At 52.1% G+C, this 17,756-nt stretch overlaps 1 protein-coding gene across 7 annotated transcripts in view; it reads right to left on the bottom strand.

The window, feature by feature from the left end:
- Positions 1 to 16,411, bottom strand: part of LOC139764871 (uncharacterized) — a 58,237-nt gene extending 41,826 nt beyond the window's left edge. For 3 of the 7 annotated variants that reach the window (XM_071691902.1, XM_071691905.1, XM_071691907.1), the window contains exon 1: positions 14,905 to 16,410. In XM_071691902.1, coding sequence (XP_071548003.1) covers positions 14,905 to 14,971 — 67 coding nt within the window. In that variant the 5' untranslated portion in view covers positions 14,972 to 16,410. Of the gene's footprint in view, positions 1 to 14,904 lie in introns of all 7 variants that reach the window. The other 4 variants (XM_071691908.1, XM_071691906.1, XM_071691903.1 and 1 more) reach the window with 3 other exon arrangements.
- Positions 16,412 to 17,756: the final 1,345 nt, after the last annotated feature.

Genomic DNA, 17,756 nt, shown 5'->3' with positions numbered 1-17,756 from the left:
TTGATCTAAGCTTCAGTTGGCCATTTTGATCTAAGCTTCAGTTGGCCATTTTGATCTAAGCTTCAGTTGGCCATTTTGGTCCAAGGTTCAGTTGGCCATTTTGGTCACTGGTCGTAATGATTCGCTCGTCTTGCTGGTCACCTCTCCTTCACTGCCGTTGTGTGGGGTCATTAAGACGTAAACAGTCATTAGTTAACGATAATTACCCTCATTATCTCTCCTCCCTCATGACTTGTCTCATCATTTAAGCATACATTTATGAGTCTTAACTTCATGATTATCATAATCTGTTTGTTCACATCTGTTGGTCTTCTGTTGACTTGACCGTTCACTTCTATTGGTCGTCTGTTGACTGACCATGAACTCCTGTTGGTCTTCTGTTAACAGACCGCTTACTTCTGTTGACTTTACTCCTGTTCATTTCTGTTCGTCTTCTCTGTAGACTGTTGACTTTACTCCTGTTCATTTCTGTTCGTCTTCTCTGTAGACTGTTGACTGTTGTTGTTCTGTTGACTGTTCACTCCTGTTCTTCTGTTGACTGTTATTTGTTCAAAAGATCTTGTTTGAACAGCCAAATTGAGCTCATCAGTCTGATTTATTCTATCTCTCTATATGTCAGTATAGCCCTATAACTTTCTATCTATTCATCTATCTATCTATCTATCCGTCTATATAATCTATCTCTCTATATGTCAGTATAGCCCTATAACTTTCTATCTATTCATCTATCTATCTATCTATCCGTCTATATAATCTATCTATATGTCAGTATAGCCCTATAACTTTCTATCTATTCATCTATCTATCTATCTATCCGTCTATATAATCTATCTCGCTATATGTCAGTATAGCCCTATAACTTTCTATCTATTCATCTATCTATCTATCTATCCGTCTATATAATCTATCTATCTATATGTCAGTATAGCCCTATAACTTTCTATCTATTCATCTATCTATCTATCTATCCGTCTATATAATCTATCTCTCTATATGTCAGTATAGCCCTATAACTTTCTATCTATTCATCTATCTATCTATCTATCCGTCTATATAATCTATCTATCTATATGTCAGTATAGCCCTATAACTTTCTATCTATTCATCTATCTATCTATCTATCCGTCTATATAATCTATCTATCTATATGTCAGTATAGCCCTATAACTTTCTATCTATTCATCTATCTATCTATCTATCCGTCTATATAATCTATCTATCTAGCTATTTGCCCTTATAGCTAGCTATGTATATGTCTATCTATTTATTCGTATACCTATCTATCTCTCGATCTATTCATCTATCTAGCTATCTATTCCTCCATCTATCTATCTATCTATGCAGTGTAGCCTGACATCACACAACAATGATGGCTTCCGCTTCATCAGTGTTTTCTATGACAGTTTATAATTTCCTGATGTTTGGACTAAATGCCAATTTTCGGGTATTTAATTAAGGAGAGAAGAGTCACGATCATAATTAATCTAATTAAGAAATATGGACGCGTCTGCTACAGATGACGTCACCACTTCCTTCTACGTCATATAGAACATGACGTCACGGCTTCCTCCTACGTCACAACACATCACAAACGGATAGGAAATAAGGAGATATGTGTAGCACGTCCGAGGGTCGAAGTTATTATACCTCATACGTGGGATATTAACCCTTGTGGAATGTTGAGAATGTCTTGTTTATGACCTGGGTACGCCAGTTGTAAGGCGTCGCTTGTTTTATATCTATTTGCTATTGTATTCCAGTCTGGTCTATTGTATTTTAATGTATCACATTTTTTTTTTACAGTGGGATTTTTTTTTTTAGTCACAAGTGACAGTGTTGTAAATAATCCTACAATAACAGTAATAAATAATACAAATAACAGTATTTCACCTCACGACAATTATCAGTTCGAAATAAATGGTTTGTTTATGTCAGAATTATAAGGGTAAGGCCCTTAGCCAAGCGTAGCAATATAAGGGTAAGGCCCTTAGGGCAGGTCAGCAGTGCAGGTCCTCGGCCCTGAGCCCTGAGGGCAGGTCAGCAGTGCAGGTCTTCGGCCCTGAGCCCTGAGGGCAGGCCAGCAGTGCAGGTCCTTGGCCCTGAGGGCAGGTCAGCAGTACAGGTCGTCGGTCCTGAGGGCAGGTCAGCAGTACAGGTCTTCGGCCCTGAGCCCTGAGGGCAGGTCAGCAGTGCAGGTCTTCGGCCCTGAGCCCTGAGGGCAGGCCAGCAGTGCAGGTCCTTGGCCCTGAGGGCAGGTCAGCAGTACAGGTCGTCGGTCCTGAGGGCAGGTCAGCAGTACAGGTCTTCGGCCCTGAGCCCTGAGGGCAGGCCAGCTGTGCAGGTCCTTGGCCCTGAGCCCTGAGGGCAGGTCAGCAATACAGGTCGTCGGTCCTGAGGGCAGGTCAGCAGTACAGGTCGTCGGCCCTGAGCCCTGAGGGCAGGCCAGCAGTACATGTCCTCGGCCCTGAGCCCTGAGGGTAGGTCAGTAGTGCAGGTCCTCGACCCTGAGCCCTGAGGGCAGGCCAGCAGTACATGTCCTCGGCCCTGAGACCTGAGGGCAGGTCAGCAGTGCAGGTCCTCGACCCTGAGCCCTGAGGGCAGGCCAGCAGTACAGGTCCTCGGCCCTGAGCCCTGAGGGCAGGTCAGCAGTAAAGGTCCTCGGCCCTGAGGGCAGGCCAGCAGTACAGGTCCTCGGCCCTGAGCCCTGAGGGCAGGTCAGCAGTACAAGTCGTCGGTCCTGAGGGCAGGCCAGAAGTACAGGTCCTGAGCCCTGAGGGCAGGCCAGCTGTACAGGTCCTCGGCCCTGAGCCCTGAGGGCAGGCCAGCTGTACAGGTCCTCGGCCCTGAGCCCTGAGGGCAGGCCAGCAGTACAGGTCCTAAACCCTGAGGGCAGGCCAGCTGTACAGGTCGTCGGTCCTGAGCCCTGAGGGCAGGCCAGCAGTACAGGTCATCGGCCCTGAGCCCTGAGGGCAGGCCAGCAGTACAGGTTCTCGGCCCTGATCCCTGAGGGCAGGTCAGCAGTACAGGTCCAGAGCCCTGAGGGCAGGCCAGCTACACAGGTCCTCGGCCCTGATCCCTGAGGGCAGGCCAGCAGTACAGGTCTTCGGCCCTGAGCCCTGAGGGCAAGCCAGCAGTACAGGTCCTGATCCCTGAGGGCAGGCCAGCAGTACAGGTCCTCGGCCCTGATCCCTGAGGGCAGGCCAGCAGTACAGGTCCTGAGCCCTAAGGGCAGGCCAGCTGTACAGGTCCTCGGCCCTGAGCTTTGAGGGCAGGCCAGCAGTACAGTTCCTCGGCCCTGATCCCTGAGGGCAGGCCAGCAGTACAGGTCCTCGGCCCTGAGCCCTGAGGGCAGGCCAGCAGTACAGGTCCTGAGCCCTGAGGGCAGGCCAGCAGTACAGGTCCTCGGCCCTGAGGGCAGGCCAGCAGTACAGGTCCTCGGCCCTGAGCCCTGAGGGCAGGCCAACAGTGCAGGTCGTCGGCCCTGAGCCCTGAGGGCAGGTCAGGGTGGGGCAAGTGTTTGGTGTTAGACAGGCGGGCTGGCTGGCTGGCGTGTGGGTCGCTATGGTGATTTAGCTGTCCACTGTCGTGACATTTCCGGTATAGCTGCTAGCTCCCCTGTATAGCTGCTGCCTCCCCTGCATAGCTGTTACCTCCCCTGCATAGCTGTTACCTCCCCTGTATAATTCTTAGCTCCCGATATAGCTGTTACCTCTTCTGTATAGCTGTTACCTTCCCTGTATAGCTGTTAGCTCCCCTGTATAGCTGTTAGCTCCCTGTATAGCTGTTACCTCCCCTGTATAGCTGTTACCTTCCTTGTATAATTGTTAGCTCCCGATATAGCTGTTACCTCCCCTCTATAGCTATTACCTTCCTGGTGTAGCTGTTAGGTTCCTGATATAGCTGTTAGCTTTGTTATAGCTGTTAGCTTCCAGGTGTTGCTGTTAGCTTCCTGGTATAGCTGTTAGCTTCATGGTATATCTGTTAGCTTCAAGGTATAGATGTTAGCTTCCTTGTATAGCTGTTAGGTTCCTGATATAGCTGTTAGTTTCCTGGTACAGCTATTAGCTTCCTGGTGTAGCGTGTTAGCTTCCAGGTATAGCTTGATCCCTGGGACCCAGGTTGTTGTTGAAGCGTCACAGAGAGAGAGAGAGAGAGAGAGAGAGAGAGAGAGAGAGAGAGAGAGAGAGAGAGAGAGAGAGAGAGAGAGAGCTTTACCAACACGTTGTCAATATTCAGTGGGGGGTGGGGACCCTTGTCCCCCCCCCCCCGCCAAGCCCTGGGGGTGTGGACGGAACTCGACAAACACGCGGGTGTCCCCATGAACTGAGCAGGTCCCCATTCCTGGGGCGTTGGAGGGTTCATATTCTGGGGTGTAAGTCCCCATTCCTGGGGTGTTGGAGGGTTCATATTCTGGGGTGTAAGTCCCCATTCCTGGGGTGTTGGAGGGTTCATATTCTGGGGTGTAAGTCCCCATTCCTGGGGTGTTGGAGGGTTCATATTCTGGGGTGTAAGTCCCCATTCCTGGGGTGTTGGAGGGTTCATATTCTGGGGTGTAAGTCCCCATTCCTGGGGTGTTGGAGGGTTCATATTCTGGGGTGTAAGTCCCCATTCCTGGGGTGTTGGAGGGTTCATATTCTGGGGTGTAAGTCCCCATTCCTGGGGTGTTGGACGGTTCTTATTCTGGGTGTAAGTCCCCATTCCTGGGGTGTTGGAGGGTTCATATTCTGGGGTGTAAGTCTCCATTGCTGGGGTGTTGGAGGGTTCATATTCTGGGGTGTAAGTCCCCATTCCTGGGGTGTTGGAGGGTTCATATTCTGGGTGTAAGTCCCCATTCCTGGGGTGTTGGAGGGTTCATATTCTGGGGTGTAAGTCCCCATTCCTGGGGTGTTGGAGGGTTCATATTCTGGGGTGTAAGTCCCCATTCCTGGGGTGTTGGAGGGTTCATATTCTGGGGTGTAAGTCCCCATTCCTGGGGTGTTGGAGGGTTCATATTTTGGGGTGTAAGTCCCCATTCGTGGGGTGTTGGAGGATTCATATTCTGGGGTGTAAGTCCCCATTCCTGGGGTGTTGGAGGGTTCATATTCTGGGGTGTAAGTCCCCATTCCTGGGGTGTTGGAGGGTTCATATTCTGGGGTGTAAGTCCCCATTCCTGGGGTGTTGGAGGGTTCATATTCTGGGGTGTAAGTCCCCATTCCTGGGGTGTTGGAGGATTCATATTCTGGGGTGTAAGTCCCCATTCCTGGGGTGTTGGAGGGTTCATATTCTGGGGTGTAAGTCTCCATTCCTGGGGTGTTGGAGGGTTCATATTCTGGGGTGTAAGTCTCCATTCCTGGGGTGTTGGAGGGTTCATATTCTGGGGTGTAAGTCTCCATTCCTGGGGTGTTGGAGGGTTCATATTCTGGGGTGTAAGTCTCCATTCCTGGGGTGTTGGAGGGTTCATATTCTGGGGTGTAAGTCTCCCATTCCTGGGGTGTTGGAGGGTTCATATTCTGGGGTGTAAGTCCCCATTCCTGGGGTGTTGGAGGGCTTCATATTCTGGGGTGTAAGTCCCCATTCCTGGGGTGTTGGAGGGTTCATATTCTGGGGTGTAAGTCCCCATTCCTGGGGTGTTGGAGGGTTCTTATTCTGGGGTGTAAGTCCCCATTCCTGGGGTGTTGGAGGGTTCATATTCTGGGGTGTAAGTCCCCATTCCTGGGGTGTTGGAGGGTTCCTTATTCTGGGGTGTAAGTCCCCATTCCTGGGGTGTTGGAGGGTTCATATTCTGGGGTGTAAGTCCCCATTCCTGGGGTGTTGGAGGGTCTATTCTGGGGTGTAAGTCCCCATTCCTGGGGTGTTGGAGGGTTCATATTCTGGGGTGTAAGTCTCCATTCCTGGGGTGTTGGAGGGTTCATATTCTGGGGTGTAAGTCTCCATTCCTGGGGTGTTGGAGGGTTCATATTCTGGGGTGTAAGTCTCCATTCCTGGGGTGTTGGAGGGTTCATATTCTGGGGTGTAAGTCCCCATTCCTGGGGTGTTGGAGGGCTCCTTATTCTGGAGTGTAAGTCCCCATTCCTGGGGTGTTGGAGGGTTCATATTCTGGGGTGTAAGTCCCCATTCCTGGGGTGTTGGAGGGTTCTTATTCTGGGGTGTAAGTCCCCATTCCTGGGGTGTTGGAGGGTTCATATTCTGGGGTGTAAGTCCCCATTCCTGGGGTGTTGGAGGGCTCCTTATTCTGGGGTGTAAGTCCCCATTCCTGGGGTGTTGGAAGGTTCATATTCTGGTGTGTAAGTCCCCATTCCTGGGGTGTTGGAGGGTTCTATTCTGGGGTGTAAGTCCCCATTCCTGGGGTGTTGGAGGGCTCCTTATTCTGGGGTGTAAGTCCCCATTCCTGGGGTGTTGGAGGGCTCCTTATTCTGGGGTGTAAGTCCCCATTCCTGGGGTGTTGGAGGGTTCTTATTCTGGGGTGTAAGTCCCCATTCCTGGGGTGTTGGAGGGCTCCTTATTCTGGGGTGTAAGTCCCCATTCCTGGGGTGTTGGAGGGCTCCTTATTCTGGGGTGTAAGTCCCCATTCCTGGGGTGTTGGAGGGCTCCTTATTCTGGGGTGTAAGTCCCCATTCCTGGGGTGTTGGAGGTCTCCTTATTCTGGAGTGTAAGTCCCCATTCCTGGGGTGTTGGAGGGCTCCTTATTCTGGGGTGTAAGTCCCCATTCCTGGGGTGTTGGAGGATTCATATTCTGGGGTGTAAGTCCCCATTCCTGGGGTGTTGGAGGGTTCTTATTCTGGGTTGTAAGTCCCCATTCCTGGGGTGTTGGAGGGTTCATATTCTGGGGTGTAAGTCCCAATTCCTGGGGTGTTGGAGGGCTCCTTATTCTGGGGTGTAAGTCCCCATTCCTGGGGTGTTGGAGGGTTCATATTCTGGGGTGTAAGTCCCCATTCCTGGGGTGTTGGAGGGCTCCTTATTCTGGGGTGTAAGTCCCCATTCCTGGGGTGTTGGAGGGCTCCTTATTCTGGTGTGTAAGTCCCCATTCCTGGGGTGTTGGAGGGTTATATTCTGGGGTGTAAGTCCCCATTCCTGGGGTGTTGGAGGGCTCCTTATTCTGGGGTGTAAGTCCCCATTCCTGGGGTGATGGAGGGCTCCTTATTCTGGGGTGTAAGTCCCCATTCCTGGGGTGTTGGAGGGCTCCTTATTCTGGGGTGTAAGTCCCCATTCCTGAGGTGTTGGAGGGCTCCTTATTCTGGAGTGTAAGTCCCCATTCCTGGGGTGTTGGAGGGCTCCTTATTCTGGGGTGTAAGTCCCCATTCCTGGGGTGTTGGAGGATTCATATTCTGGGGTGTAAGTCCCCATTCCTGGGGTGTTGGAGGGTTCTTATTCTGGGGTGTAAGTCCCCATTCCTGGGGTGTTGGAGGGTTCATATTCTGGGGTGTAAGTCCCCATTCCTGGGGTGTTGGAGGGTTCATATTCTGGGGTGTAAGTCCCCATTCCTGGGGTGTTGGAGGGTTCATATTCTGAGGTGTAAGTCCCCATTCCTGGGGTGTTGCCTGGGGCAACATACCAGATCCACTCTGGGATATATTCCCGGGACACAACCAGTCCCTAGGAACATCTAATCCTAGGACACATCCATTTCTAGTACCCATGCAATCCTAGGACAACCATTCCTAGGATATATCCATTCCTAAGACACATGCATTCCTAGGACATTGTCCAAGACATTGTGTGTCTTGGACAATCACATGTTTACCAAATGGCGTCCTAGCTACGTCTCTTTGATGTATATCAACTGACTGTTATATTTCTCTCTTGTGTCTCCCCTGATGATGTGATTATGACACGAAAGTGCACTTGGGAACTTATCGTGTTTCATTTTCCCCTCGTGGACTCATAGGAATATCTTGATCATACGCAAAATTGTGATCCTTTCCAATATATATATATATATATATATATATATATATATATATATATATATATATTTTTTTTTTTTTTTTTTTTTTTTTTTTTTTTTTTTTTTATACTTTGTCGCTGTCTCCCGCGTTTGCGAGGTAGCGCAAGGAAACAGACGAAAGAAATGGCCCAACCCCCCCCCATACACATGTACATACACACGTCCACACACGCAAATATACATACCTACACAGCTTTCCATGGTTTACCCCAGACGCTTCACATGCCTTGATTCACTCCACTGACAGCACGTCAACCCCTGTATACCACATCGCTCCAATTCACTCTATTCCTTGCCCTCCTTTCACCCTCCTGCATGTTCAGGCCCCGATCACACAAAATCTTTTTCACTCCATCTTTCCACCTCCAATTTGGTCTCCCTCTTCTCCTCGTTCCCTCCACCTCCGACACATATATCCTCTTGGTCAATCTTTCCTCACTCATTCTCTCCATGTGCCCAAACCATTTCAAAACACCCTCTTCTGCTCTCTCAACCACGCTCTTTTTATTTCCACACATCTCTCTTACCCTTACGTTACTTACTCGATCAAACCACCTCACACCACACATTGTCCTCAAACATCTCATTTCCAGCACATCCATCCTCCTGCGCACAACTCTATCCATAGCCCACGCCTCGCAACCATACAACATTGTTGGAACCACTATTCCTTCAAACATACCCATTTTTGCTTTCCGAGATAATGTTCTCGACTTCCACACATTTTTCAAGGCTCCCAAAATTTTCACCCCCTCCCCCACCCTATGATCCACTTCCGCTTCCATGGTTCCATCCGCTGACAGATCCACTCCCAGATATCTAAAACACTTCACTTCCTCCAGTTTTTCTCCATTCAAACTCACCTCCCAATTGACTTGACCCTCAACCCTACTGTACCTAATAACCTTGTTCTTATTCACATTTACTCTTAACTTTCTTCTTCCACACACTTTACCAAACTCAGTCACCAGCTTCTGCAGTTTCTCACATGAATCAGCCACCAGCGCTGTATCATCAGCGAACAACAACTGACTCACTTCCCAAGCTCTCTCATCCCCAACAGACTTCATACTTGCCCCTCTTTCCAGGACTCTTGCATTTACCTCCCTAACAACCCCATCCATAAACAAATTAAACAACCATGGAGACATCACACACCCCTGCCGCAAACCTACATTCACTGAGAACCAATCACTTTCCTCTCTTCCTACACGTACACATGCCTTACATCCTCGATAAAAACTTTTCACTGCTTCTAACAACTTGCCTCCCACACCATATATTCTTAATACCTTCCACAGAGCATCTCTATCAACTCTATCATATGCCTTCTCCAGATCCATAAATGCTACATACAAATCCATTTGCTTTTCTAAGTATTTCTCACATACATTCTTCAAAGCAAACACCTGATCCACACATCCTCTACCACTTCTGAAACCACACTGCTCTTCCCCAATCTGATGCTCTGTACATGCCTTCACCCTCTCAATCAATACCCTCCCATATAATTTACCAGGAATACTCAACAAACTTATACCTCTGTATATATATATATATATATATATATATATATATATATATATATATATATATATATATATATATATATATATATATATATATATATTTTTTTTTTTTTTTTTGCCACTGTCTCCCGCGTTTGCGAGGTAGCGCAAGGAAACATATATATATATATATATATATATATATATATATATATATATATATATATATACATGATCATATATTTCCCCTGTACTGACAGGGACAGTAATTACTTCATTATATTTCTCAAAACAATACAGGAATTGATGAATTATCAATTGATTATCGTAATGTTTGTTATCCGTCTTGTGACTGGGTCATTATCGTGATGGCTGGGGGGGGGGGGGTGAGTACAGTGTCGGGGGGAGGAGGGGAGAGGAAGGGGAGAGGAAGGGGAAATTATTTGATTACAGAAGAACTAATAATTTATGACCACAAGACGCCTCATAACTTGACTGGCCAATAATTTTGCCCCGGCGGCTCAAACACCATCAATAATTTGTCAACAATTATCAGAACCGTTGTATATAATCGAGTGATGACCAATTATCATCCTGTGTGTGTCACGTGATTATCACTAATTGCTCATAATTCCACATTGATGTAAATAATTATCTTTACTATTATACTTGATAATTTAATGATCAAAGCTAATAATTCCAGGACCAGAGATATTGTATATATATATATATATATATATATATATATATATATATATATATATATATATATATATATATATATATATATATATATATATATATATATATATATGTGTGTGTGTGTGTGTGTGTGTGTGTGTGTGTGGCAGGTCGTTGTGGGTGGGGGGGAGGGGGCAGGTGTGGCAGTGGTTGTGGTAGGTGGAGCAGGTCGTGGTGAGGGGAGGGTAGGTGTGGTTGTGGTAGGTGGAGCAGGTCGTGGTGAGGGGAGGTGAGGGGAGGGTGGGTGTGGTTGTGGTAGGTGGAGCAGGTCGTGGTGAGGGGAGGTGAGGGGAGGGTAGGTGTGGTTGTGGTAGGTGGAGCAGGTCGTGGTGAGGGGAGGTGAGGGGAGGGTAGGTGTGGTTGTGGTAGGTGGAGCAGGTCGTGGTGAAGGGAGGTGAGGGGAGGGTAGGTGTGGTTGTGGTAGGTGGAGCAGGTCGTGGTGAGGGGAGGTGAGGGGAGGGTGGGTGTGGTTGTGGTAGGTGGAGCAGGTCGTGGTGAGGGGAGGTGAGGGGAGGGTAGGTGTGGTTGTGGTACGTGGAGCAGGTCGTGGTGAGGGGAGGGTAGGTGTGGTTGTGGTAGGTGGAGCAGGTCGTGGTGAGGGGAGGTGAGGGGAGGGTGGGTGTGGTTGTGGTAGGTGGAGCAGGTCGTGGTGAGGGGAGGTGAGGGGAGGGTGGGTGTGGTTGTGGTAGGTGGAGCAGGTCGTGGTGAGGGGAGGGTAGGTGTGGTTGTGGTAGGTGGAGCAGGTCGTGGTGAGGGGAGGGTAGGTGTGGTTGTGGTAGGTGGAGCAGGTCGTGGTGAGGGGAGGTGAGGGAGGGTGGTGTGGTTGTGGTTGGTGGAGCAGGTGGTGGTGAGGGGCGGGTGGGTGTGGTTGTGGTAGGTGGAGCAGGTCGTGGTGAGGGGAGGTGAGGGGAGGGTAGGTGTGGTTGTGGTAGGTGGAGCAGGTCGTGGGGAGGGAGGTGAGGGGAGGGCAGGGCGTGGTGTGGTAGGTGAGCATGGTCGTGGGGAGGGAGGGTAGGTGTGGTTGTGTGTAGGTGGAGCAGGTCGTGGGGAGGGGACGGTGAGGGAGGGTAGGTGTGTTGTGGTAGTGGAGCAGGTCGTGGGGAGGATGAGGGGTAGTGTGGTTGTGGTAGGTGGATCAAGGTCGTGGGGAGAGGAAGGTGAGGGGCGGGTAGGTGTGGTTGTGGTAGGTGGAGCAGGTCGTGGGAGGGGAGGGTAGGTGTGGTTGTGGTAGGTGGTGCAGGTCGTGGTGCGGGAGGGTAGGTGTGAGTTGTGGAGGTGGAGCAGGTCGTGGTGAGGGGAGGGTAGGTGTGGTTGTGGTAGGTGGAGCAGGTCGTGGTGAGGGGAGGTGAGGGGAGGGTAGGTGTGGTTGTGGTAGGTGGAGCAGGTCGTGGTGAGGGAGTGAGGGGAGGGTGGTGTGGTTGTGGTAGGTGGAGCAGGTGTGGGGAGGGGAGGGTAGGTGTGTGTTGTGGGAGGATGGAGCAGGTCGTGGTGAGGGGAGGTGAGGGGTGAGGGTAGGTGTGGTTGTGGTAGGTGGAGCAGGTCGTGGGAGAGGTGAGGGTAGGTGTGGTTGTGGTAGGTGGAGCAGGTCGTGGAGAGGGGGTGATGGGAGGTAGGTGTGGTTGTGGTAGGTGGAGCAGGTCGTGGTGAGGGGAGGGTAGGTGTGGTTGTGGTAGGTGGAGCAGGTCGGGTGAGGAGGTGAGGGGAGGGTAGGTGTGGTTGTGGTAGGTGGAGCAGGTCGTGGGGAGGTGGGGAGGGTAGGTGTGGTTGTGGTAGGTGGAGCAGGTCGTGGTGAGGGGAGGTGAGGGGAGGGTAGGTGTGGTTGTGGTAGGTGGAGCAGGTCGTGGTGAGGGGAGGGTGGGTGTGGTTGTGGTAGGTGGAGCAGGTCGTGGGGAGGGGAGGTGAGGGGAGGGTGGTTGTGGTAGGTGGAGCAGGTCGTGGTGAGGGGAGGTGAGGGGAGGGTAGGTGTGGTTGTGGTAGGTGGAGCAGGTCGTGGGGAGGGGAGGTGAGGGTAGGTGTGGTTGTGGTAGGTGGAGCAGGTCGTGGTGAGGGGAGGTGAGGGGAGGGGAGGTGTGGTTGTGGTAGGTGGAGCAGGTCGTGGGGAGGTGAGGGGAGGGTAGGTGTGGTTGTGGTAGGTGGAGCAGGTCGTGGTGAGGGGAGGTGAGGGGAGGGTAGGTGTGGTTGTGGTAGGTGGAGCAGGTCGTGGTGAGGGGAGGGTAGGTGTGGTTGTGGTAGGTGGAGCAGGTCGTGGGGAGGTGAGGGGAGGGTGGGTGTGGTTGTGGTAGGTGAGGCAGGTCGTGGTGAGGGGAGGGTAGGTGTGGTTGTGGTAGGTGGAGCAGGTCGTGGTGAGGGGAGGGTAGGTGTGGTTGTGGTAGGTGGGGCAGGTCGTGGTGAGGGGAGGTGAGGGGAGGGTAGGTGTGGTTGTGGTAGGTGGAGCAGGTCGTGGGGAGGTGAGGGGAGGGTAGGTGTGGTTGTGGTAGGTGGAGCAGGTCGTGGTGAGGGGAGGTGAGGGGAGGGTAGGTGTGGTTGTTGTAGGTGGAGCAGGTCGTGGTGAGGGGAGGTGAGGGGAGGGTGGGTGTGGTTGTGGTAGGTGGAGCAGGTCGTGGGGAGGTGAGGGGAGGGTAGGTGTGGTTGTGGTAGGTGGAGCAGGTCGTGGTGAGGGGAGGTGAGGGGAGGGTAGGTGTGGTTGTGGTAGGTGAGCAGGTCGTGGTGAGGGGGAGGGTAGGTGTGGTTGTGGTAGGTGAGGCAGGTCGTTGTGGGGGGGGGGCGGGGGGAGGTGTCATTGATCCGCAGGTGAAGCATTTGTCTTTATTATCACCTCCTCCACCCAGGTCGTGTGTGTGTGTGTGTGTGTGTGTGTGTGTACGTGTGTGTGTGTGGGTGGGTGTATACGTGTGTGTGTGTGTGTGTGTGTGTGTGTTTGGTTGGGTCCAGTAACTCACAGTTCATTGATGAATACATTTCATTCACTGTCATCCCTTGAGGACAGTGAGTCACTGTCATCCCTTGAGGACAGTGGGTCACTGTCATCCCTTGAGGACAGTGGGTCACTGTCATCCCTTGAGGACAGTGAGTCACTGTCATCCCTTGAGGACAGTGGGTCACTGTCATCCCTTGAGGACAGTGGGTCACTGTCATCCCTTGAGGACAGTGAGTCACTGTCATCCCTTGAGGACAGTGGGTCACTGTCATCCCTTGAGGACAGTGAGTCACTGTCATCCCTTGAGGACAGTGGGTCACTGTCATCCCTTGAGGACAGTGGGTCACTGTCATCCCTTGAGGACAGTGAGTCACTGTCATCCCTTGAGGACAGTGGGTCACTGTCATCCCTTGAGGACAGTGGGTCACTGTCATCCCTTGAGGACAGTGAGTCACTGTCATCCCTTGAGGACAGTGGGTCACTGTCATCCCTTGAGGACACTGGGTCACTGTCATCCCTTGAGGACAGTGAGTCACTGTCATCCCTTGAGGACAGTGGGTCACTGTCATCCCTTGAGGACAGTGAGTCACTGTCATCCCTTGAGGACACTGGGTCACTGTCATCCCTTGAGGACAGTGAGTCACTGTCATCCCTTGAGGACACTGGGTCACTGTCATCCCTTGAGGACAGTGAGTCACTGTCATCCCTTGAGGACACTGGGTCACTGTCATCCCTTGAGGACAGTGAGTCACTGTCATCCCTTGAGGACAGTGAGTCACTGTCATCCCTTGAGGACAGTGGGTCACTGTCATCCCTTGAGGACAGTGAGTCACTGTCATCCCTTGAGGACAGTGGGTCACTGTCATCCCTTGAGGACACTGGGTCACTGTCATCCCTTGAGGACAGTGAGTCACTGTCATCCCTTGAGGACAGTGGGTCACTGTCATCCCTTGAGGACAGTGGGTCACTGTCATCCCTTGAGGACAGTGGGTCACTGTCATCCCTTGAGGACAGTGGGTCACTGTCATCCCTTGAGGACAGTGGGTCACTGTCATCCCTTGAGGACAGTGGGTCACTGTCATCCCTTGAGGACACTGGGTCACTGTCATCCCTTGAGGACAGTGGGTCACTGTCATCCCTTGAGGACAGTGGGTCACTGTCATCCCTTGAGGACAGTGGGTCACTGTCATCCCTTGAGGACAGTGGGTCACTGTCATCCCTTGAGGACAGTGGGTCACTGTCATCACTTGAGGACACTGGGTCACTGTCATCCCTTGAGGACAGTGGGTCACTGTCATCCCTTGAGGACAGTGGGTCACTGTCATCCCTTGAGGACAGTGGGTCACTGTCATCCCTTGAGGACAGTGGGTCACTGTCATCCCTTGAGGACACTGGGTCACTGTCATCCCTTGAGGACAGTGAGTCACTGTCATCCCTTGAGGACAGTGGGTCACTGTCATCCCTTGAGGACAGTGGGTCACTGTCATCCCTTGAGGACAGTATAATATACCAAATACTCAATATGTAATACACCAAATATTCGATATTATAAATAGAGAATATTACATAAATAATCTTACATATGAAACATATTAATTGTCACATACGAAACACAATACTTAACATGAAGCAAAAAATATATTAAATATGAAACATAGAGAATATTACAATATGAAATAAGATATCAAATATACTTTAAATATATAGTTCGATGATATATATATATATATATATATATATATATATATATATATATATATATATATATATATATATATATATATATATATATATATATATATATAGTTGCTGACCTTCATCTTTGGCCCAGGATGTTGAACAGAGCCACAGCAGTAATGACACAGCCACACGAAACAGCATGATGACCTGACCTTCCTTTAGCGACCACCCCTTACAGGGAGGGGAACCACGCTGGACCTTCCTATAGCGACCACCCCTTCCAGGGAGGGGAACCACGCTGGACCTTCCTATAGCGACCACCCCTTCCAGAGAGGGGAACCACGCTGGACCTTCTTATAGCGACCACCCCTTCCAGAGAGGGGAACCACGCTGGACCTTCTTATAGCGACCACCCCTTCCAGAGAGGGGAACCACGCTGGACCTTCCTATAGCGACCACCCCTTCCAGGGAGGGGAACCACGCTGGACCTTCCTATAGCGACCACCCCTTCCAGGGAGGGGAACCACGCTGGACCTTCTTATAGCGACCACCCCTTCCAGAGAGGGGAACCACGCTGGACCTTCTTATAGCGACCACCCCTTCCAGAGAGGGGAACCACGCTGGACCTTCCTATAGCGACCACCCCTTCCAGAGAGGGGAACCACGCTGGACCTTCTTATAGCGACCACCCCTTCCAGGGAGGGGAACCACGCTGGACCTTCTTATAGCGACCACCTCGCTTAACCGAACCACTGTGATCCACGCTGTCAGCCTGTGTCTCGTACTGAGAACTTTGGAATATTTGATGTTTTCTAAGTTTATTCTGAACTTGTAAAAGTTCGGTGTTTACACACGGTAAGGTCACGGCTGTAAATAAGTGGGAGGGGAGGTGTAAATGTCCGGTGTTTACACACGGTAAGGTCACGGTTGTAAATAAGGGGGAGGGGAGGTGTAAATGTCCGGTGTTTACACACGGTAAGGTCACGGTTGTAAATAAGGGGGAGGTGGTGATGGTAAAACACTCGGGTGATCTTTTACATGACATTTACAGAGGTGTTCTGTAAATGACTCTCTCTTGACCTGTGTACGACTGTGGGTACTGCCTCCTGGTGAGTGTGTTGTGCCTCTTGTGCTCGAGGGCACCTGGAGTGCTTGTCCTAGAGTGCCTCTTGTGCTTAAGGGCAACTGGAGTGCCTCTTGTGCTCGAGGGCACCTAGAGTGCCTCTTGTGCTTAAGGGCAACTGGAGTGCCTCTTGTAGTTGAGGGCAACTTAAGTGCCTCTTGTGCTCGAGGGCAACTGGAGTGCCTCTTGTGCTTGAGGGCAACTGGAGTGCCTCTTGTGCTCGAGGGCACCTGGAGTGCTTGTCCTAGAGTGCCTCTTGTGCTTAAGGGCAACTGGAGTGCCTCTTGTCCTTGAGGACACCTGGAGTGCCTCTTGTGCTCGAGGGCACATGGAGTGCTTGTCCTAGAGTGCCTCTTGTGCTCGAGGGCACCTGGAGTGCTTGTCTTAGAGTGCCTCTTGTGCTTGAGGGCACCTGGAGTTCCTCTTGTAGTTGAGGGCAACTTGAGTGCCAGTCCTGGGGTGACCCGGAGAGAGGAGCGGGCGAGGCAGTGGTCCCGCTGCCTCCCGCACGCTGACTGAGGCCTGCCACTGCTCCTGCCACCCTCAACCATGCCTCCCACACGCCACAACACGGCCCCACACGCCACAACACGGCCCCACACGCCACAACACGACCCCACACGCCACAACACGGCCCCACACGCCACAACACGGCCCCACACGCCACAACACGGCCCCTCACGCCACAACACGGCCCCACACGCCACAACACGTCCCCACACGCCACAACACGGCCCCACACGCCACAACACGGCCCCACACGCCACAACACGGCCCCACACGCCACAACACGGCCCCACACGCCACAACACGGCCCCACACGCCACAACACGGCCCCACACGCCACAATACGGCCCCTCACGCCACAACACGACCCCACACGCCACAACACGGCCACACACGCCACAACACGACCCCACACGCCACAACACGGCCCCACACGCCACAACACGGCCCCTCACGCCACAACACGACCCCACACGCCACAACACGGCCCCACACGCCACAACACGGCCCCTCACGCCACAACACGACCCCACACGCCACAACACGACCCCACACGCCACAACACGGCCCCACACGCCACAACACGGCCCCACACGCCACAACACGGCCCCACACGCCACAACACGGCCCCTCACGCCACAACACGACCCCACACGCCACAACACGGCCCCACACGCCACAACACGGCCCCACACGCCACAACACGACCCCACACGCCACAACACGGCCCCACACGCCACAACACGACCCCTCACGCCACAACACGACCCCACACGCCACAATACGGCCCCACACGCCACAACACGGCCCCACACGCCACAACACGACCCCTCACGCCACAACACGGCCCCACACGCCACAACACGGCCCCACACGCCACAATACGGCCCCACACGCCACAACACGGCCCCACACGCCACAATACGGCCCCTCACGCCACAACACGGCCCCACACGCCACACAGATCGACCCCTCACCACACAGATCGACCCTTCACCACACTGATCGACCCCTCACTACACATGTCGACCCCTCACCACACAGGTCGACCCTTCACCACCCAGGTCGACCCCTCACCACACAGGTCGACCCTTCACCACACAGGTCGACCCCTCACCACACAGGTCGACCCCTCACCACACAGGTCGACCCTTCACCACACAGATCGACCCTGCACCACACATGTCGACCCCTCACCACACAGGTCGACCCTTCACCACACAGGTCGACCCCTCACCACACAGGTCGACCCCTCACCACACAGGTCGACCCTTCACCACACAGGTCGACCCTCACCACACAGGTCGACCCCTCACCACACAGGTCGACCCTTCACCACACAGATCGACCCCTCAC

This window comes from Panulirus ornatus, chromosome 51 (assembly GCF_036320965.1).
Source record: "Panulirus ornatus isolate Po-2019 chromosome 51, ASM3632096v1, whole genome shotgun sequence".
Taxonomy (NCBI): domain Eukaryota; kingdom Metazoa; phylum Arthropoda; class Malacostraca; order Decapoda; family Palinuridae; genus Panulirus; species Panulirus ornatus.
The sequence above is the reverse complement of the archived record's forward strand: the minus strand, read 5'-3'. Positions and strand labels throughout refer to the sequence as shown.